We start from the raw sequence: 19274 nt of genomic DNA on the forward strand, positions 1-19274 counted from the left end.
CCACCCCGGGCTGCCCTCTGCCTGAGTTTAAATCCAAGTTCAGTCCACTGCTAAAAGGCTTACTTGACTATTCTTGCCTCATTTGTCAAATAGGGATAATCAAAGTGTCTACTTTGCAGGGTTATTTGTGGAGAGTAGAAGGAGATAATAGGTATAAAACACTAGAAGAGCTGCCTATGGCACATAGTATATGTTAAATCAACTTATCTAGTGATATAATTTATTATATATCATGATATAAATTTTATATTAAAGGGATTCTAGAATATATGATATCTGCTCAACATTTAAGCAGTGGTCAATAGGTATAAAGACTATCATTCTTAAGGGAAACTTGAAGCAGCCCATCAGGAGCAGGTCTCATTACAAAATCTACTAGGTAAGGGGATTTTTCTCTGGTTCTCAGGGCAGGCAGGGTTGAGGGAACAGCTACCTTTTGCTTCTTTCTAGGTGTGTCATCACTGACATGGGAGAGTGATAAAGTGGTCCCTATCCTCCTTCAAGCCTTTTGGCAAAGTGCTCTGCTACCTAAATATGTTAAAGTTAGTACACACATTCACTGAAGAGGATCCAGCTACCATTTGAAATGGTTCTTCCTAGTTGAGAAAATGGCTTAAAATCACTGTTATGGAATGCAAGCTAGTTAAAAGGGAGCATCAATTAAGGATCTTTAATTTGGGCAATAAACAGGTAAGCACAATTATTAGCCAGTCAATGATACCCTAGGCCAGTGCTTTCAAACTTCTACTATGTGTGGCAGTCACCTGGGGATCTTGTTAAATTGCAGATTCCAGTTGAGTTTGGGGCAGAGCTTGAAATTATGCATTTCTAACAAGCTCTCAATTGATGCTGAAGAGGCTAGTCCATATATCATACTTGCCATAGTAAGCATTTGGTTGGTACTGGGAAATGATTTGACACATGTTTTAGTAGAACTTCGGATTCCGTGATTTGGATAATAGATAGCCAGGAATATGTTTCATCTGAAATATTAATTGGAAGAATTTATTTCTGATTCTTTGGCTTTGGTAATTTCCATTCACCAAAATAAATGGCACACCTCCTCTTCAGGTATTAAATGCCTACTATCCATCTTGGAAATCCTTTTAAAAAGAGACTTCAGGTCATCAGAGAGAAAATGGTAAAATTTAATTCTCTCATAAAGTCCTTTGATCTGCTCAGCAGAACTTAGTATAAGCCTAATTTTGGATTTCTTCCCTTTTCTCAGCAATGGGATGTGGGAATAAATATTTCAAGAACAGGTCAATAATTTTGTGCGTTCAAAGATTGCCCATTATTATAAAAGTCTAAATTGAAAAAAAAAAGTTGGCCTTGTCCAAGTTGAATTCTCAGAAAAGGATTTTGAAAGCAATTCTTTGGCAACCTTGAGAATGATGTGGTATGTACAGGAGAAAGATACTTAAAAAAAAAGATTTTATTTATTCATTCATGAGATACACACACAGAGAGAGAGGCAGAGACACAGGCAGAGGGAGAAGCAGGCTCCATGCAGGGAGTATGGGACTCGATCCTGGGACTCCAGGATCACACCCCCGGGGCCAAAGGCAGGCACTAATCCGCTAAGCCACCCAAGGATCCCAGAGAAAGATACTTTTGAGAAGCTCTTTTATGTTTATAATTTCATTTGAACCTAGATGGAAAAGGGGAGAATGAATTGCCTAAGTCTTTCTCTGTTCCTGCTTACCTTCTGCGATCCTGTGTCCTCCACAACTCAGTTTAATTTTCCTCCCAAATATTCATAGGAATGCTAAAATTATTGTGCTGAAAAATACTCCTGAAAACTTTAAAGAAAGTTTAAAAGGTCTGTTGACTGCAGCTTCTCAGAGACCTTACTCCGTTAATGTACATTGGACCCTACAAGAGGGGTCCACAGGTCAAATCCCAATCAGATTTGACCATGAACCTTGTTTTACAAGAACTACCAGTACAGATGGGTGGGAAGTTTATAGAAATCTCTTTCAGTAAAAACTCTTTGGTGAAGGTCTTATAGCCACTAGGGGGTTTAGAGGGACAATTAAGAAAATCCATTGATACTTCTTATTTAAGATAGCAAATTTCCATTTAAGATATCAAATTTCCAAACAAACCATATCTGTAGATGCTCAAAACTTTCTCTGAGACAATGGCAAAATTTGCTACTTCTGTTCATCAGAATTTTCATCTGTAAAATGAGGATAGCCATATCTACTTCACAGGGTGGTTGCAAGGACTAAAAGACAATGCATGCAAAAGTACTAGCATATGTAAGAAGCACAAAGATAGTAGTTTTGTTCATATTATTGAAAGTGTTTTTTGTAAGCGCTCGAGGTGACACCTTCCTTTTTTTTTTTTTTTTACAGGTGTTCAAGGAGTGGTTGGTGGTAGGTTCATGTGAAGATCATATAGGGGAACATTTAAAAAATATGCATGACCAACCCCTACTCAGTCCTAGTGAGCCATAATTTAGTGATAATGGGGAAGAATGCATGTATATTTTAAAAGGTTTCTCCCTGTGGTGATTATGGTACATCATGAACACCTGTAATGTATTTGGAGCAAATCCCTAAACTGTGATCCTATGTCTCTTGCAGTAGTCCTAGAGTATGTTTCTTGGAATAAAAGTTTTCTGTGGTTAAATGTTTAGAGATGCTACGTACTAGTACCTGTCCCCTTTCCTCGTTGGGGCTTATGAAATTACCTGAGAAGTCTGGCAGTACTATTTGAAATATTTGAAGATTTGTAGCCTATTATCTTCTGCTTTTTGATTTTACAACATATATTTTTCCTGTAATTCTCATCAATGTTTGTCCAACACATTTGAGAAACGCTAGAGTATAGAGTTAGAAGAGAATTCTGCCTATATTCAGAGATCTTTTTGCATGGACGGAAGGGAGATGCAAGGTAGCAAAGAACAGCCCAAATTTCTCCTTTTCAGGGACCTGGCTAAGCCTACTTTTATCCTTCCCGGCACATCTTACTTATAGGTTGAAAGAATATTGAAAATGGTAAAGTGTGCTTTCAAGTAAGCATCTCTGGGTAAACTCTGGGTAATAGTCAAAGGGCCAGGGAGATGAGCTACTATGAACCTTAAGAACTGAGACTTTGGACAAACTTGGCTTTGAATATTGTTCCAACATGTTCTGGCTCAGTGACCTTGGACAGGTTACTTAACCTCTCTATGCTTCTTTTCCTTATGTGTATAATGGGGACAATAATAGCCCTACCTTATGGGGGATTTGTGAGGATAAATGAGATAATCATGCAGAGCCCTCAGTAAGGATTTAATAAAAGTGCATCATTATTATTATAACTATTATTATAGTAGTGGAAAAACACACTTAAGCCAAGTGAGGGGGAGAATAAAGGAACAAAATAGAGAACACCTAAAATCTTGAAGCTCAAATAAATAAATCTTCTCTTCACAAATGAACTTTTTTTTTTTTTTTTGTAAGTCATTATGCCAAGTACCCTGTGAGAATTCAGGGTTAGAGTTTGAGAGATGTTATTAAATTGCCTGGTCTACTGCACTGGAGTGTGAATGACCCTTTCATCTGGCTCTTCATTCCAATCAAATCCCAAACTATCTGACTAATTAACATACAAGAAACCGTTTGGGAGTTGTTGCTAAAGACAAAAAGAGAAGTGGCTGGTTGAAACTCTGACAACACAGTGCTGCCAGAGAGAGAGTCAAGAGGCCTCAGAACAGTGATGAGGATGTTAGGGAGGGACTGCTGAGGGGAAGATTTGTAAGCATCATAGGCAAATACAAGTTTCAATTCTCCCAGAGCTTTGTAAAAAAAAAATGAAGTAGAATAGAAAGTCTCAGAGTGATTTGCATGTAGTATGGCTCAGATGGCAATTCTACATCTCACACACATCCACATGCGTTATGTGTGTTTATGTGTGCATGTGTTCAATAGTGTGTATTTCTTATTCTGAATTAGGGTTAAAGAAGCTTAAAAGCCTCTGATCTTGATGGCATACCACAGGGCCCTGAGCCAAGAAATAGCTTGCTGTGCATCTAGAATGGCTTTGTGAACTTTCCCCTGATCCTGCCCTGCTTTTTTGTAAACTTTAGGTTTATTTGGTGAATGTGGTAAGGAGAAACAAAGGAGAGAAAATTCAGAATCAAACACCAGTGCAGTGGCTGACTCAGGTGGAGCCTGGAGACCAATGGAAATACTAAACCTGTGAAATAACAAGAAAAAGCAGATGGCAGCAATGTGGTCATGGTGGTTTATATGCCCAGGCTAGTAAATATAGCCAAAGTAGCAACCACAGACCATGTATTGTGGGCCTACTAAGCACCAAACCCTATATTTTGTTCCTATCTTTATCTCTTTTGAGTTTCACAGCAGAACTAGGGGAGAACTATGTAGGGATGACAGAATAGACTTCTGAGGACTGAATCATTCATACCAAAGTGATTTTGTGAGAACTGCTCATCCAGTGCTTGGAGAAAGGCAAAGTGAGATATGACAAGTTATCTTCTCTCAAGAAGTTTCAATCTAGATAAGTGAACTCTAGCTCATGAGAATCTCTGAGGAATGAGCACTTGCCTTCTTTCCACTAAATCCCCTGACTCATTTAATTTCTCTCCCGCTGAAGGCTGGGAGAGTGAAGAAACTGATATATTTGTATTCTTTTCCATGGACAGAGGAAGATTCCAGATTGAAAATCAACGCTTTCAAGGGGAACTTTAATTGAAAATTGGAATATCACACCCGGTTTCAATTTATCAGCACACATTGCGTCTGAACGCCATTGACATTCACTGCCAATTACTGGTTCCTTACTATGTGTCTACCTTCATGCTAAGTAATTCCTACACCTGTCTTTTAGTCTTCAGGATCACCCTAATATAGAAGTACTATTTTTGTATCCATTCTCCAGATGAGGGAATAAAGATGTGAGAGAATAGTAACTTGCCCGAGGTGAGAATGCTAATAAATGGTGGGGTTGGACTCTGAGTTCAGTTCTGTCAGCTTCCAGAGAATGGGCTCTTAACCAGCAAACAATAATGACTTCTCTATGATATTCACGGCACCATACATGTAAGTGTGGGGGTTAACTAAGTGTTGATGATTATTCCTTATTTCTCAAGGAGGGAAAGTAAGATGTACACAAGTGGAAAAATAGATAACAATACCTTCCTATAGCTTATGCTGGAGTCAAAGTAGTATTGGAGAAGATTCAGAGGGAGAAGTGGAGGGAGCAGAGCTGTGCAGGATGGGCAAGGACTGCATAAGCACAGAAAAATGGGTTAGTCCCATTTAGTCCCATTTTTCTACCCTGTTCAAGGGTAATTGAACAGATATTAGACTCCTTGGTTTAGGGCAGAGACTACAATTTCCTTAAATAGAGTGAGCCCCCATTTAGGAATTTTGAGGCTTTCAGTAAGTTATTTAACTTTCCTAAGCCTATTTCCCCATCTGTGATAATGGGATGATACCCATCAAAAGCCTTGCTAGGAAGATTAACTATACCTAAGGCTTGAGAAAAGGAGGCATCTCCTACTCTCTCCTCTAGCCACCAGGTTAAATTCAATTTTCCAGTAGAGTTGGCTTGCTTCTTCCCTTTGACCTCACCTTTGAAGATCTTAGAAAGAGCCTTACCTGCTGTGAGAAGCCCTTCACAACACGTCTTTGTTTGAGGTTTGTCTCTCCATCCAGGTTGGCAGTTTCCAGGTGGCAGATCCCGCTGGGGTCTGAGGAGAAGAGGAGGAGTATGTCTGCTGGGATGATCTCATTGCACTGCATTTGGATGAAGTCTCCCACACGCACATCCTTCCAGCACTTCTGCACGTAATTCCTCTCTTTTCTTGGGTGGGAGAACAACAGTGAGTTTTAAGTTTCTCTAGAAAATTAAAAAGTGAATGGAAGAAGGTCCCACCTGTGCCTAAACATCCCCCAAGCAGCTTGTCACAAGACTGTTTGGTATTCTATCTTGCCCCAAATGATCACCAAATGATCATAACTCTCTAGAAAAGCAAAGCGTGACCTATAGAATCCCACTAGCAGAAGATCTGTCCTCATCATTTAGAGTTTTGATTGACTGCTGGATGTAGACTAGGTACTGTGCTCAGCCTTGCTTTCTAGTAGAAGAAAAAAATTAAGGGAAAAGGTGACTACATAATCATATTATTCTAGTACTCTTAATATACATCATTTTCCAGATTAGCCAGTTATCACTACAGAAAGCAGGATTGCAAGGAAAAATTGTTTAGAAAAAATTGTTTCTGATTAGGAGAGAAAAGTGCAGTAGGAAAGTGAGGGTATACACCATTGTGTAGGAAGATGTGAGGTGGTGCTGAAACAGAAAACTCTGGGCAGTCAGGAAATTAGAAAGATAGCACCAGGAAGTTTAACAGGATGGGTCCCATAATGCTCATAGAGTCAGAAGGCTAAAGAAATCTCAGGAAACTATGAATTTTCTCTTCCCACCCGATTTATCAAGCAGATAAATAGTGGCAGCAATAATCACAAATGTAGCCTTTCTACTATGCCAGGCACTAGTGATAGTTAATACTTTATTTGCATAATAATACCCACTGGAATGGATATTGTTAGACCCAGTTCACAAATGAGGACATTGAGGGTCCAAGAAAAATTTCCCAAAGTCTTATAAAAACAACTGAAACCTGAGTCCAGGTCCATCCTGACATCCAACTCCACAGTTTTTACTGCTTGGAGATCCCACCTCCTCAAAAATATTCCCCTGTCTCCTCAGGTCTCAGGGGGTATGGCAGTCTCAGCTTTTACACCACCAGTGAAAGGACTCCCTACTACCCAAGGGAGCACATTTCATTTTAAGGATCTCTCATCTTAGAAAATATTCCTTCTACTTCACCAAATATTCAGCTAGATCTGCTTTCCTGAGCAATGTGATCTATTCCATCTTCTACCATTTTATAAATATTTTAAGACATTCATCAAATATTCCCTGAAGCCTTTTTCGATTTGCCAAGTCAAATTTAACTTTCCAAGTGCCCTTCATTACTCTTGTATGATAGTTTTAATACCTGTCTTAAAGGGTGGGTGTTTTGTCTAAGGCTGTATTTGGAAATGTTCCTCTTTAAATATGGGATTTGGAACCCAACCAATATTCTACATGTGGTCTTTTCAACCAAGCCCAGCTGGTTTGCAGCTGGATGCCTCTGAGCCCAGCCGCGGCTGTTTTTCTCCACCGGTGTTGAGCCCCTCTGGGCAGGTTATTGCTTCTGTTTCTGTTGGAATCTGGGTGTCCTGGCGATGACAAGACTACTCTTTCACAGAGAAAGAGATATGACTGGAATTTTGCTTTTCTCTTTTGACTTCATAAAAGTCCCTAAGGAGGTAAAGGACTTGAGGTCTTCTTTCCTACTTTGGTGCCCTCCAGAGAACCCCAAATAAGCCTTCCTAAGACTCCATTGTTCTTGTCATAAAATATCCATGAACAGGACTCCCCTAATCCCCTGAAATGAGTGTGCTCTCATCTGGAATGCCAACTAAGGGAAGTTCTGATCTGAGTCTATAAAATAATCAGAGACATTAATATTGGGGAGCACCTTGCCATGATAAAGACCCAAAGAATTCTGTGGAAATTCCCATGGCTCCAGAAAGCATAGCAAAGCAGCTACTCGTACAATCAGTCCATGGGGAATATCATCCAAATGACTACTGAGACCATTTCTCAGTATTTAAGGGCAAATATATCTGTAGCATTTTGGTAATGGTGCTTCTTTCCATGGAAGGACATTTAACAGGTTTCTAAACACTTTTTGATTCCATCAGCTTATTTTATCACTTATTTTTCCTGTAAAGAATGGGGACAGCCACCCCCCCATATTTTTTCTCAATGATATTTCAGAAATATACTTATCTGTTTATGGATATATTTAGGGTAGATACTCTTCCATCAGGAATGTGAATTTTATTATCAAATAATTCATGGTCTTTCTGTTGATTCAGGGAAGGATTTGTTTTTTCTTCATAGTGGCCCTAAGAATACCTGTTAAATGTTCGAGTATAAGGCTACTTAAAGGAACTGGAATGGCCCATACTCTCCATGGGAGAAGGAATCTCACAGGCTCAAAGAAAGACTGGCTTTATTGCTTTTGTTGTTGTTCTTTTTGAGCGGTGCTTAATACAAAACAAAACAAAAAATTCCTAAATATTTCAGCAAAATTACTCCAAGGAATAAAGGATTATTGCTCAACTTGTCCCCCTTCTTCTCTACCTCCCCATTTTGACTTCCGTGTCCTGTCAGATGACGCCTTTGGGCATGGTGGGTATCAACTGGTTGCTATAATCTCAGCATTATATTTGGTATTTGAGATTGGGTTTAGGTGAAAATGCCTTTAACTAATTGCCAATACTTCCAGAGCACACTGGTTGAGAAGATTTGCAAGTGCTGGTTGGGATTGCTGCAAACATAGGCATATAAGAGGCAAGGCCAACATACCTCCATCCACAAACACTGAATCTCATTCTTCCCCCTTATAATAAAGGACTCCAATGCTTATTATGGGATCTGAGCTTTAAGGTGATGAAGATGGAGGGTTATGGAGATGTGCTTATGGTATATACGCAGTCACTTCTGTGAGGTGAGCTAGATTATTGTTTTGTCAATTCTCATTGTGGTGATAGGTATAATGAGGTCAGAGGAGCCACCCAAGATGCTGTAAGTCAGATCAGCCTCTGACTTCTATTATTCCTTAGATCCCAGGGAAGTCACTGCCTTTTTAGTAATAATCACTTCTGTCTTTCCTTTAGATTAATCCTCTCATCCTTAGGATGACATGTGGCAGTACAGAAACATTCCTAGTCCCTCTTGTAGGCATACCCTCCATAAGAAAGACTGCCCATCTTCATGAGTGTGCTTCTCAAACAGAGGCACACACCCTATTATGTGTGTCTGGGATAATGAAGCTACAGAATCAACATGACTTTGGGATGTTAGTTTTAAAAAACATGTTTTGTGTGTATATGTGTGGGGGAGGATATGGTTTAGTAATTTAGCTGGCACATAATTTGATGGATTATATTTATATTAATCTAAACATTGTTATGTTATAGAATAAAAGACAGATTTTAAATGAATGTTTGGGAATAAAAAAATGAGACATCAGGGTAAAAAATGAGACATTTCATTCTATCATTTGGCCACTTTGTGCTGGTCTCTTTATCCTCTGGGGTCCATTTTGTCTCCCAATGTCAGAAGTATGAGTATGTCTGTGGAAAAGGCAAGGATGCACAGCCCAAGGGGGTACAACCAGAGGAGGTGATGTGTGGCTGAACTCAGTTGACGCGGAAAAGTGGCGTGCCCCTGCATCAAATGACACCCAGATGTGGCCAGCAGCTGGCTGGGTGCCACCTGAGGAAGTCATTTGGAACGGCTGCCTCAGGTGGATGAGTCCATACGCTCTTGATCACCTCCCTGCTCAGTAAGTCACACCTGGGAACCAACTGCTATTTTAGTTTCATGGGATGCTCACTGCTGTTTAAAAATAAGACAAATCAACATGGCCTGGGACAAAGACTCCATCTGGCAGATTCTGCTTCGAGGAGAAATTAAGTGGTGCCGTGCTAAATGGCTTTCCGAGAGGAGATGGGGCTTATTAAGAGGGAAATAAACAGCAAGAGAGGTTTGTAACCAACTGGATGCCATGGGGAAGCAGGTGAAAGGGGGAGGAGAGAATGCTTAAGGCTCCATTTCTCAAGTGTGTGGGTTTTACAGAAAGAGTTTCAAGGAACTAGAGTAGAGAGGATTTTTCAGGTTTAGTTGTCTGTGGACTTTCTATTCAAAACAGGATGATGAGCTGACCTTAGCTATCCTTCTGGAAGCTTGAATGCTGGATATAGAATGGTCAGCATTACTACCCCAGGGTGAAAGAGGAATGCTAGGGAGAATCAGTGCAGTATAGGGGTTAAGAGTGGGTTTGAACTCCAGCTTCACAGCTTATTAACCATGTGACTCTGGGCAAGTTATTTAACCTCTCAGAGCCTTTGTTTTTTTCAATTGACAGTAATATGTGCACTTGCCTCAGAAGGTTGTTGAAAGGATTGATGACATGATCCAGGAAAGGGACTGAACTCAGGCCTTTGCATTTAGTAAGTATTCAATAAATACAAGATTCTTTGATGATGATGATGGTAGTGGTGGTGACAACAGTGACAACAATGATTATTAATATCATGGTTAGTGCTAACCTCCTGCTCTTCCAGCCCCAGCATTCTCCTTCATGCAACTGGGACACCCATTTTATGCCCATGATTGCATTTTATGGCTTGGGCCCAGGTACACAATATACAAACACAGGAAACTCTAAATATTGAATCCATTACCCCAAGCTCAGAAGAGAGGGATTTAATCCAGCCAATTGAAGACTTAGGGCTCTGGCTACTGGCACAAACTCCCAGAAAAGTATATCCTTAAAATCAATCCTGCCCAGCATGTTCATTTGCAAATGTTAATAGACTGATTTGAAAGTTTATATAAAGAGGCTAAAGTCCCAGAATAGCTAACATGATATAAAGGAGAACAAAATTGGAGGACTATTACTACCTGACTTCAAGACTTCAAGCTAGAGTATTCGAGACATTGTGGTACAGGTGAAAGAACAGATAAACAGATCAATAGAACAGAAGACAGAACTCAGAAATATATATGTAATCTTTGACAAAGGGCCAAAGACAATACGATGGAGCAAAGATAGTCCTTTCAACAAATGGTGCTAGAACTGGACACCCACAGACAAACAAATGAATTTAGACACACATCTTACACCCTTTCCCTAAATAACTCAAAATGTATCATAGACCTAAATGCAAAACACAGAACTATAAGACTTTTAGAAGTTAACATAGAAAATCAAAATGACCTTGTGTGTGTTGATGACTTTTTAGATACAACACCAAAGGCACTATCCATGAAAGAAATAATTGATAAGCTGGACTTCATTAAATTTAAAAACCTCTGCTCGGCAAAAGAAAATGTCAAGAGAATGAAAACACAACCACAGACCAGGAGAAAATATGTGTCTGACAAAACACACATCTGATAAAGGACTATAATCCAAAATATATGAATAATTAAAACTCAACAATAAGAAAATAACTCAATTTAAAAAATGGGTAAAAGTGCTGGACAGACACTTCATCAAAGAGGATATACAGTTGGCAAATAAGCATATGAAAAGATGCTTTAGATCATATATCATTAGAGAAATGCAAATTAAAACTATGTGATACCATTACACACTTAATAGAAGAGCCAAAATCCAGAACTCTGACAACACGGAATGCTGGCAATGATATGGAGCAATAAGGACCCTTATTCATTGCTGGTGGACATGTAAAATCGTACAGCCACTTTGGAAGAAAGTTAAATAGTTTCTTACAAAACTAAACATATTTTTACCACATGATCCAGTATCATGCTCCTTGGTATTTACCCAAAGGAGTTAAAAACTTACGTCCATACAAAAACCTGCACATGGATGTTTATAGCAGATTTATTCATAATTGCCAAAATTTGGAAGCAAGCAAGATGACCTTCAGTAGGTGAAGAGATAAACTGTGGTATATCCAAAGAATGAAAATATTAATCAACACTAAAGAGAAATGAGGTATTAAGCCACAAAAAGATAGGAAGGAACTGTAAATGCACATTACTAAGTGAAAGAAGCCAATCTGAAAAGGCTACATACGGTTTGATTCCAAGTATATGACATTTTGGAAAAGGAAAAACTGTGGAGACATAAAAAGATCAAGGGTTGCTAGGGGTTGGAGGGGGTAGGGTGGGGAAGGATGTAAAGGCAGAGTGCAGAGGACTTTTAATGCAGTCAAACAATTCTATATGACACTATAACGATGGATATGTCACTATACATTTGTCCAAATGCACAAAATATATAACACTAAGAGTGAGCTATAATATAAACTATGGACTTTAGGCGGTTATGATGTGTTGTGACAAATGTAGCACTCTGATGGGGGATGTTGAAAATGAGGAAGGCTATGCATGAATGGGAGCTAGGGATATATGGGAAATCTCTGTACCTTTCCCCTGATTTTGCTGTGAATCAACCTAAGACTGCTCTAATAAAAAATAAAGTCTTAATAAAAACAACAACAACAACAAATCAGTGCCAAAGGGATTTGATGGATTTCCAATTCTACTCATATTACTCAGGTAAGGATACTGAGGCTAGGAGTGACATGGCCAAGGTACACAGTCACAAAGTTTGCACTGGAACCTCTACTCTTTCCATGGTGCTAAGCAAGAGGACCAATGGCCCTGTGGCTGGCTCAGGAATACTTGTAATACAGAATTGTTTTGCCAGTTGTATGTTGAGGTAGAGGCAGTACTGGAGAGTGGTTAAAAGCTTTGCAATAAGGCTCACCTGATTTGAAACCTGGAACTATGGAACTATCTCTTACATGTGGTATTGCTTTGAACCCACTGCTTAACTGCCTGACCCTCAATTTATTCATCTATCAAATAGGACAGCTAAAATACATTCTATAGGTTATAGTGAGAGCTAACAAAAATAATATATGAGAAGTGTTTAATGATTGCACAGCAAATGGCATTTACTGCTGCTATGATTATCATTATAGTTATTTCAGCTTGGAGCAAACAGGGTCACTGCTGTGGAGACAGTAGACTAGAGATAGTGTAATTGTCTGTTTTTATGAACTCATATGAATGAGGCGCTCTTTTTCTTTCTTTCTCTCTTTTTTTTTTTTTTCCTGTGGGAGGAACCTGGCAAGAGGGTGTAGAAGATTTGAAACGGGACAAAGGGATAAAGGGTTGTGTGGCCTCTGTCCCTGACCTGGCCTCAGGAAATGGAACAGAAGCTAAAGCAAAGCAGTTATGTTAAAGACAGCCTAAGTCTGGGTAGTGAGTACCCCCTGCCTGGCTATTCCTTGCCCTCTGTATCCACCTGTCAGCTACAGACCCCAGTGACAGGGCTTCAGGTTTACAGGACCAAGAAAAGTACCAGAAGGGGACAGTGGAGGCCAGAGGAATGGTAGGATACTTTGATTTCTGGCTTGGCTGGAAATACTGAGGGACACAGTGATATTCCTTATATCTAAGTATGCCTAGGCATATCTAGGAAGGCTTGAAATTAAGGTGGGACAACATGTCCCAAATCAGCAGTTTGGGGCTGAGTGTCACTGGGGTATTGTATTAATGTGATCTCACCCAGGAGCCAATGAGGCTTAACACAACCAGTTATATTTGTTATTAAAGTCCTTCTTTATACTGAGAGTCTCATTTTGTATTGAAGCTTCAAGGAGTAGTAGTCCAACCCTTGACTTCTTTGTGCACATGATTGTGACACACAGAAAGCAGAAAGGAGCTTGGAATGGTACAAAGCAGTGATGGCCATGGAAACACCATGCTTAGGGGACACAAGAGTCACAGGTGTAATCCATCAAGGTCACATTCACAGAGTATGGAGGCATAAGATATTACCCCAAATGCCCTCCCTTGAGCCTCTGCAGATCCAAATGCTACCTTTAACTTTCGTTCTTTGGCACTGAGCATCAGTGATACACCTCTCTTTGCCCCATTTTCTGGCCTATTGTGGTCCTATTTCCTAACTGTTTGGTGTATCTTTTACTTTCAACAATATTATAAGCTTGTGGAGAGCTAGTATGACCCCGAGCTTTATTATTTCTGTTACTACATAGGGTCTGATGGGGTGTTTAGTGTATGGAGAAGTGTTCAGTAAACATTTAGCAACTGATTCTGTGTAGATTTGTCTTGAACATGAGGCAGAAGAAGGGAAGTTTTTCCTAACCTTTAGCCATTTTAGCATCTAATCTATCTTTTTTTTTTTGTTATGGACTCACCAGAGGAGACTTCTGATAATATACAATATAACACAACACAACACAATATGCTTATCTGTCTTGGTCCATCACTTAAGATACATTACTATTTAGCTGCCTGATAATGAAGCAACTTTTATTATTACCATTATCTCCATTTCATAGATGAGAAAGCAGACCCAGAAAAGTTATCTAAATTATGTAAGGTCACATAGATATGTCTACCAGAACATAGAAGTGACAGGCATGGGAGCTTCATGGCTTGATGTGGTCTCTTCGTTCTGTTTGGGAGTGAAGTATGAAGCAGATGAAGCCTCAGAAGCTGGTGACCGAATCAATTGGAGTTGGGATGAAAATAGGAGCCTCACCTTTTAGAATTGTGAGCTCCTTAACAAGCCATAAATCCTCACTTGCCAAAATGTAAGTCATGCCTGTTGACATGAGGGCAGAGCTTCAGGGACACTTGGATTGTTTTATGACTCTTCTACCCATTGAGTTGTGGAGAAGACTTAATGCATTCTCTCCTGAAATGACAAGCTGAATTGGCCTAAATAGTTTATGGCCTTCTGTGAGCACAGGGGAGGTAGTGGGAATAGGGTGGGCACTTGTAAAATTGACGCTTCAGAGCAGAGCCTAGTTTGGTGATGCCAAATGCAGAGCAAAGATGTGTGGGATGAATGCAATGGTCTGCTGGTCTGTAAACTCCAGCCAGTGGTGCTTTTCATGCTCATGCTTCAGATGACACTAGATGTTTCTCTCTTGTCTGAATTTTTCAGATTCTTCCCTCAGGCCCATTTTGCTATGTTCAAGAGCTTGGAGTTCAAGTTCTTTAGCTAAAGAGTTTGTCTTCTCTTGTGTGGTTTCAAATGCCAGCCAATGGCATTTCTTCCTTAATCCTCTTGGGTCAAGGTCATGGCAACTCCTGGCTAACAAGACTATAGAACCCTCTTCGGCAATATTTTAGCTAACATTTTCTGAATGCTACTGAATGCCAGGCAATACACTAAGCGTTTGACATACGTTCTCTCATTTAGTACCCACAGCAACCCGTGAAGGTAGTTTCAGAGTGAAGGTGTGTTAATGTGTCTTGAGGTTAGAATAATCCTGGCAAAGCCTGAATTCTGTCCTTATCAATCATCTCATCTCCTTTGGGTTTCCCAAAGAGCTGTTACTTAGAGTAAATAATAGTGAAATGGGGCCCAAACAGCTGCTTTATTAATGCCACACAAGGATGATATTCTAATGCATGCTCTATGTTGGAAGTTGGGTTGGACAAAGTGCCCTTGGCTCTGGGCTAATTGAGGCCATCTGGATCATTTGCCTGAATGTTAAGTGTTGGTGTGAGTGGGCTCAAGAATGCTGTGGAAAGGGAGGAGGGAGAAGGATGGCCCAGTTCCAGAGTTTCTCGATTTCAGGTTCTGCCCCATAGAAAAGGGAAAGGAGCATCCAGGAAAAAGATGCTCCCAAGGGAGCAGAGCCTTGCTTTTTACTACCAAAATAAATGATTCCTCCCTTGTATGTGTGGAGAGTGTAGCATGAAAGTTAGACCCAGGCTGGGCCTGGCATTGGAAAAATGAGAGTTGAAGTCACTGGAAATTAAGAAAAAAAATTACATAGTATGATTTATGGTGCAGACACAGTGTTAAACAATTTATAAAGATGATCTCGGGCAGCCCGGGTGGCTCAGTGGTTTAGTGCCACCTTCAGCCTGGGGTGTGTTCCTGGAGACCCGGGATCGAGGTCCATGTCAGGCTCACTGCATGGAATGGAGCCTGCTTCTCCCTCTGCCTGTGTCTGTGCTTCTCTCTTTCTCTCTTTCTGTGTCTCTCATGAATAAATAAATAAAATCTTAAAAAAAAAAAGATGATCTCATTCCATCCACAGGACACTTAAGAAATAGATGCTAGCAATGTTCCCACTTTATAGATGTTGAAATGAAGGTTCAAGCGATCAAGTCACTACATGTAGTCACAAGTTTAGTAAGTGGCAGTTCTGGGACAATCCTAGGTCTGATGCCACAGTCCATGATGCCAAGCATCCAGTAAGAGGTCACATTTTAAATGCCATTTTTGAGACTCATTTTTCACCCTCTTTTGCAACGCATTGTATAGTTTATTTCTATAGCTCTGTTATTTTCAAGCCCTTTTGCAAGTCAAACGCACATCTTTTGCAAGTCAAACGCACATCTTTTCACAAATATAACATAGAGATTATGATCACTATTTAAAGATGAGACAAACAGGGCCCCAACTGCCTAAGTGACTTCGCTGAAATCATACAGCTAATTAGTGGCAGACTCAGGATCAGGACTTCTGGTTTCCACATTCTTAGGCTTTCCAATGGGGACTCTGGCATAAAAGGGGACTAACATACAAATAAAAAGAGTTTGCAGGCCAGGCTTCTTTTTTTTCCCAACAGAGCTGGCCATTGCTGGGAAATCATGCCATCAGTGCTATGCTGTCAAAAGGCTGACTACTCTCCTGTAACATCTGGAATTATTTGCCTATTATAGCGGCCACCTGACTTCCAGGAAAAAGAATCTCCCAAGTATTAGCAGAAGAGCCAGAATTTTAAAGTTTCTGAGTCATTCTTCTAAATTTCTGACATTTCTTGACCTGGTCTTTTTTTTTTTTTTTTTTTTAAGATTATATTTATTTATTCATGATAGACGTAGAGAGAGAGAGAGAGAGAGAGAGAGGCAGAGACACAGGCAGAGGGAGAAGCAGGCTCCATGCCGGGAGCCCGACGTGGGACTCGATACCGGGACCCCAGGACTGCACCCTGGGCCAAAGGCAGGCGCTAAACCGCTGAGCCACCCAGGGATCTCTTGACCTGGTCTTTTGATACCAGCATAAGCCACACATAAAATCTTTAGTTCACTCATGATCAGGAGTTAGGGACAATTGAGGCTAATCAGGGAGAGTTAGGGGGCCAAGGAAGCAGACTTCCTAAAATCCCCAAAATGCTGAGGTGTTAAGGAAACCAGATATACGGGAACAAGCCAGAACACTTTGCCCTAAGGTGTGGGCAGGGAGGGTGTCTTGTTTAACAGCTACTTGTAACCAACAAAAAATCACCAGACTCTATAAAGGAAGTAAGCCATTAAAGATGTTATCACCAGTCCTTACTCAATGGTGATATCAGTGGATAAGTTAAAAGAATTTAGGTTCCCTGATTAGGCTCTTAATGAAAGACTACAAGCCTTCAGTGGCAACCCCTCTCACTTCTGAGAGCTTTCTCTGTATCTTAGCTTAATGAACTTCTATGCCCTTACTCTCCCACGTCCACAAGATTCATCCCTCGACTCTGAGACAAAGAACTAAGCTCTCCCGTATCAATCAGGCTATGAACTAAAATACGTTCCTTCTGCCTGTTTAAATGTTGCTCATCTTTCGATGCCTCTTGAAATGTACCCTCTTCAGGGAAGCCTTCCCTCAGCCTTGATGTTTTCCACAGGCAGAATTACTGTGGCCCTTTGTGCGTAGGCATGGGACACTGGAACTGTTTACAATTTCCTTGTGATCACTGGACTGAGAGCCCCTGGGGTGTACTCAGGGTCTACCATGTGGTGTACACACACTAGATCCTGAATGAATATTTGAAAACAAATGAGTGCTCAGCTGCTGAGACACTGGAGGGCTTTCATTTCATTATAATATGTAGACAAACCTGTCATAGATCTCTTCGGTTCACACCCCTGCTTCCTTACTGCATGTTTTCTGAATACAAATAAAAATCTAAGCTGAAAGGAAGGATAGAAATCTCTTGCTGGGTATGGTTCCTAGATTCATTAAGCGGAGCCCTGGGAGAAACTAAGCTAATACAATTCTGAAGCTAATCTCTTCTTGAAGTCATTCCATAAATCTGATTAATGGGTCATCTTTAGACCACAGGCACAGTCGCTATATTAAAAGAAAATGCTCTAACAGGATTGTAATTCTGTTAACAAGGCTTCTGCTGTTTGCAAAAGGAGTCTCTCACAGTATAAACAAGTCTGGGCTGCATGATGCATGGGATTGGGTTGAGCAAAATTCTAAGGGTTCAATATTCAATTACATGCATGTGTATGCATACACACACACATACAAAGGCATCATTTTTCAAATGTGTGAATCTGAGACAAAATGGGTAGAGCTAATGCTGGAGATATAAGCTTTTATGTTGTTCTTTAAAAACAAAGTGTCCTGGGATCCCTGGGTGGCGCAGCGGTTTGGCGCCTGCCTTTGGCCCAGGGCGCGATCCTGGAGACCCGGGATCGAATCCCACATCAGGCTCCCGGTGCATGGAGCCTGCTTCTCCCTCCGCCTGTGTCTCTGCCTCTCTCTCTCTCTGTGACTATCATAAATAAATTAAAAAAAAAAAAAAAAAGAAATTTATAAAAAAATAAAAAAAAACAAAACAAAACAAAAAAGTGTCCTCTTGGATCTTGTATTCTTTGCCTGACATCTTATCATGTGTCAGTATTTGGCAAAAGAAAGTGTCCTTCAGCATCCATCAGGTAAGATAACTGACACTTACCTAGCATTTCCTAGCTTCCTTTTCTGGGTTTTTTTTTTTTTTTTTAATTTTTATTTATTTATTTATTTATGATAGTCGCACAGAGAGAGAGAGAGAGAGAGAGAGAAAGGCAGAAACACAGGCAGAGGGAGAAGCAGGCTCCATGCACCGGGAGCCCGACGTGGGATTCGATCCCGGGTCTCCAGGATCGCGCCCTGGGCCAAAGGCAGGTGCCAAACCGCTGCGCCACCCAGGGATCCCCTTCTGGGGTCTTTTATAGAATCAATCCACTTCAGAGTTAGGAGAACTTTACTGATAGATAGATAGATGATAGATAAATAGATAGATAAATAGATAGATAGATAGATAGATAGATAGATAGATAATTACAGAATGTCCCCAAGAGTATATGCACCTGTTAATATGTAGAAAGCAATTTACAAAGAGCCTAGGCTCAAATATATTTTTAGATGATGGTATTGAGTACATAGAGGTGGCCTCTCCAATATCTGTTCCTCTTTCTCTTAGAAACTACCTTATTATTATTTTTTTCCCTTTGGATTTTACATTTTCTCTGGGTAGCAGATATGCCTCCAGGGAAATTGTCTTTATGCTGAACTGTGGTTCAGGTAAAGTTTAGCTAGCATAATCCCATCTCCTGCTCACAGGGATTAGTTCAGGTTTGAACATGTGACCCACTGGGGTCACTGAGGTGTAAGGAGCATCTGGAAAGTAAGCCTCCTTGACCTTCCAACAATGCTCCCAGAAGTGCCCTTCTTTTTTTTTCCCTTTGTGAGTTACCACATGTAGATATGAAGGCTGGAGCTGCTGCAGCCAGTCTTGCTGCCTGAGGGAAGTCTGCCTGAGGGTTAAGATGATACAGAGGGGACTGAATGAAAAGGACAGCTAAGTGCTATATCTAGAACGAAGACTCAATTATACCTAATCACCTGC

At 40.4% G+C, this 19274-nt stretch overlaps 1 protein-coding gene across 3 annotated transcripts in view; it reads right to left on the reverse strand.

Moving 5' to 3' along the window:
* The window catches only part of ATP10B (ATPase phospholipid transporting 10B (putative)), a 249604-nt gene that overhangs the window by 77333 nt on the left and 152997 nt on the right, over positions 1 to 19274 (reverse strand). For 2 of the 3 annotated variants that reach the window (XM_041750568.1, XM_041750569.1), the window contains one exon: positions 5616 to 5820. In XM_041750568.1, the coding sequence (XP_041606502.1) occupies positions 5616 to 5820 (205 nt within the window). The remainder of the gene's footprint in view (positions 1 to 5615; positions 5821 to 19274) is intronic. The other variant, XM_041750570.1, reaches the window with a different exon arrangement.

This window comes from Vulpes lagopus, chromosome 3 (genome assembly GCF_018345385.1).
Source record: "Vulpes lagopus strain Blue_001 chromosome 3, ASM1834538v1, whole genome shotgun sequence".
NCBI lineage: Eukaryota > Metazoa > Chordata > Mammalia > Carnivora > Canidae > Vulpes > Vulpes lagopus.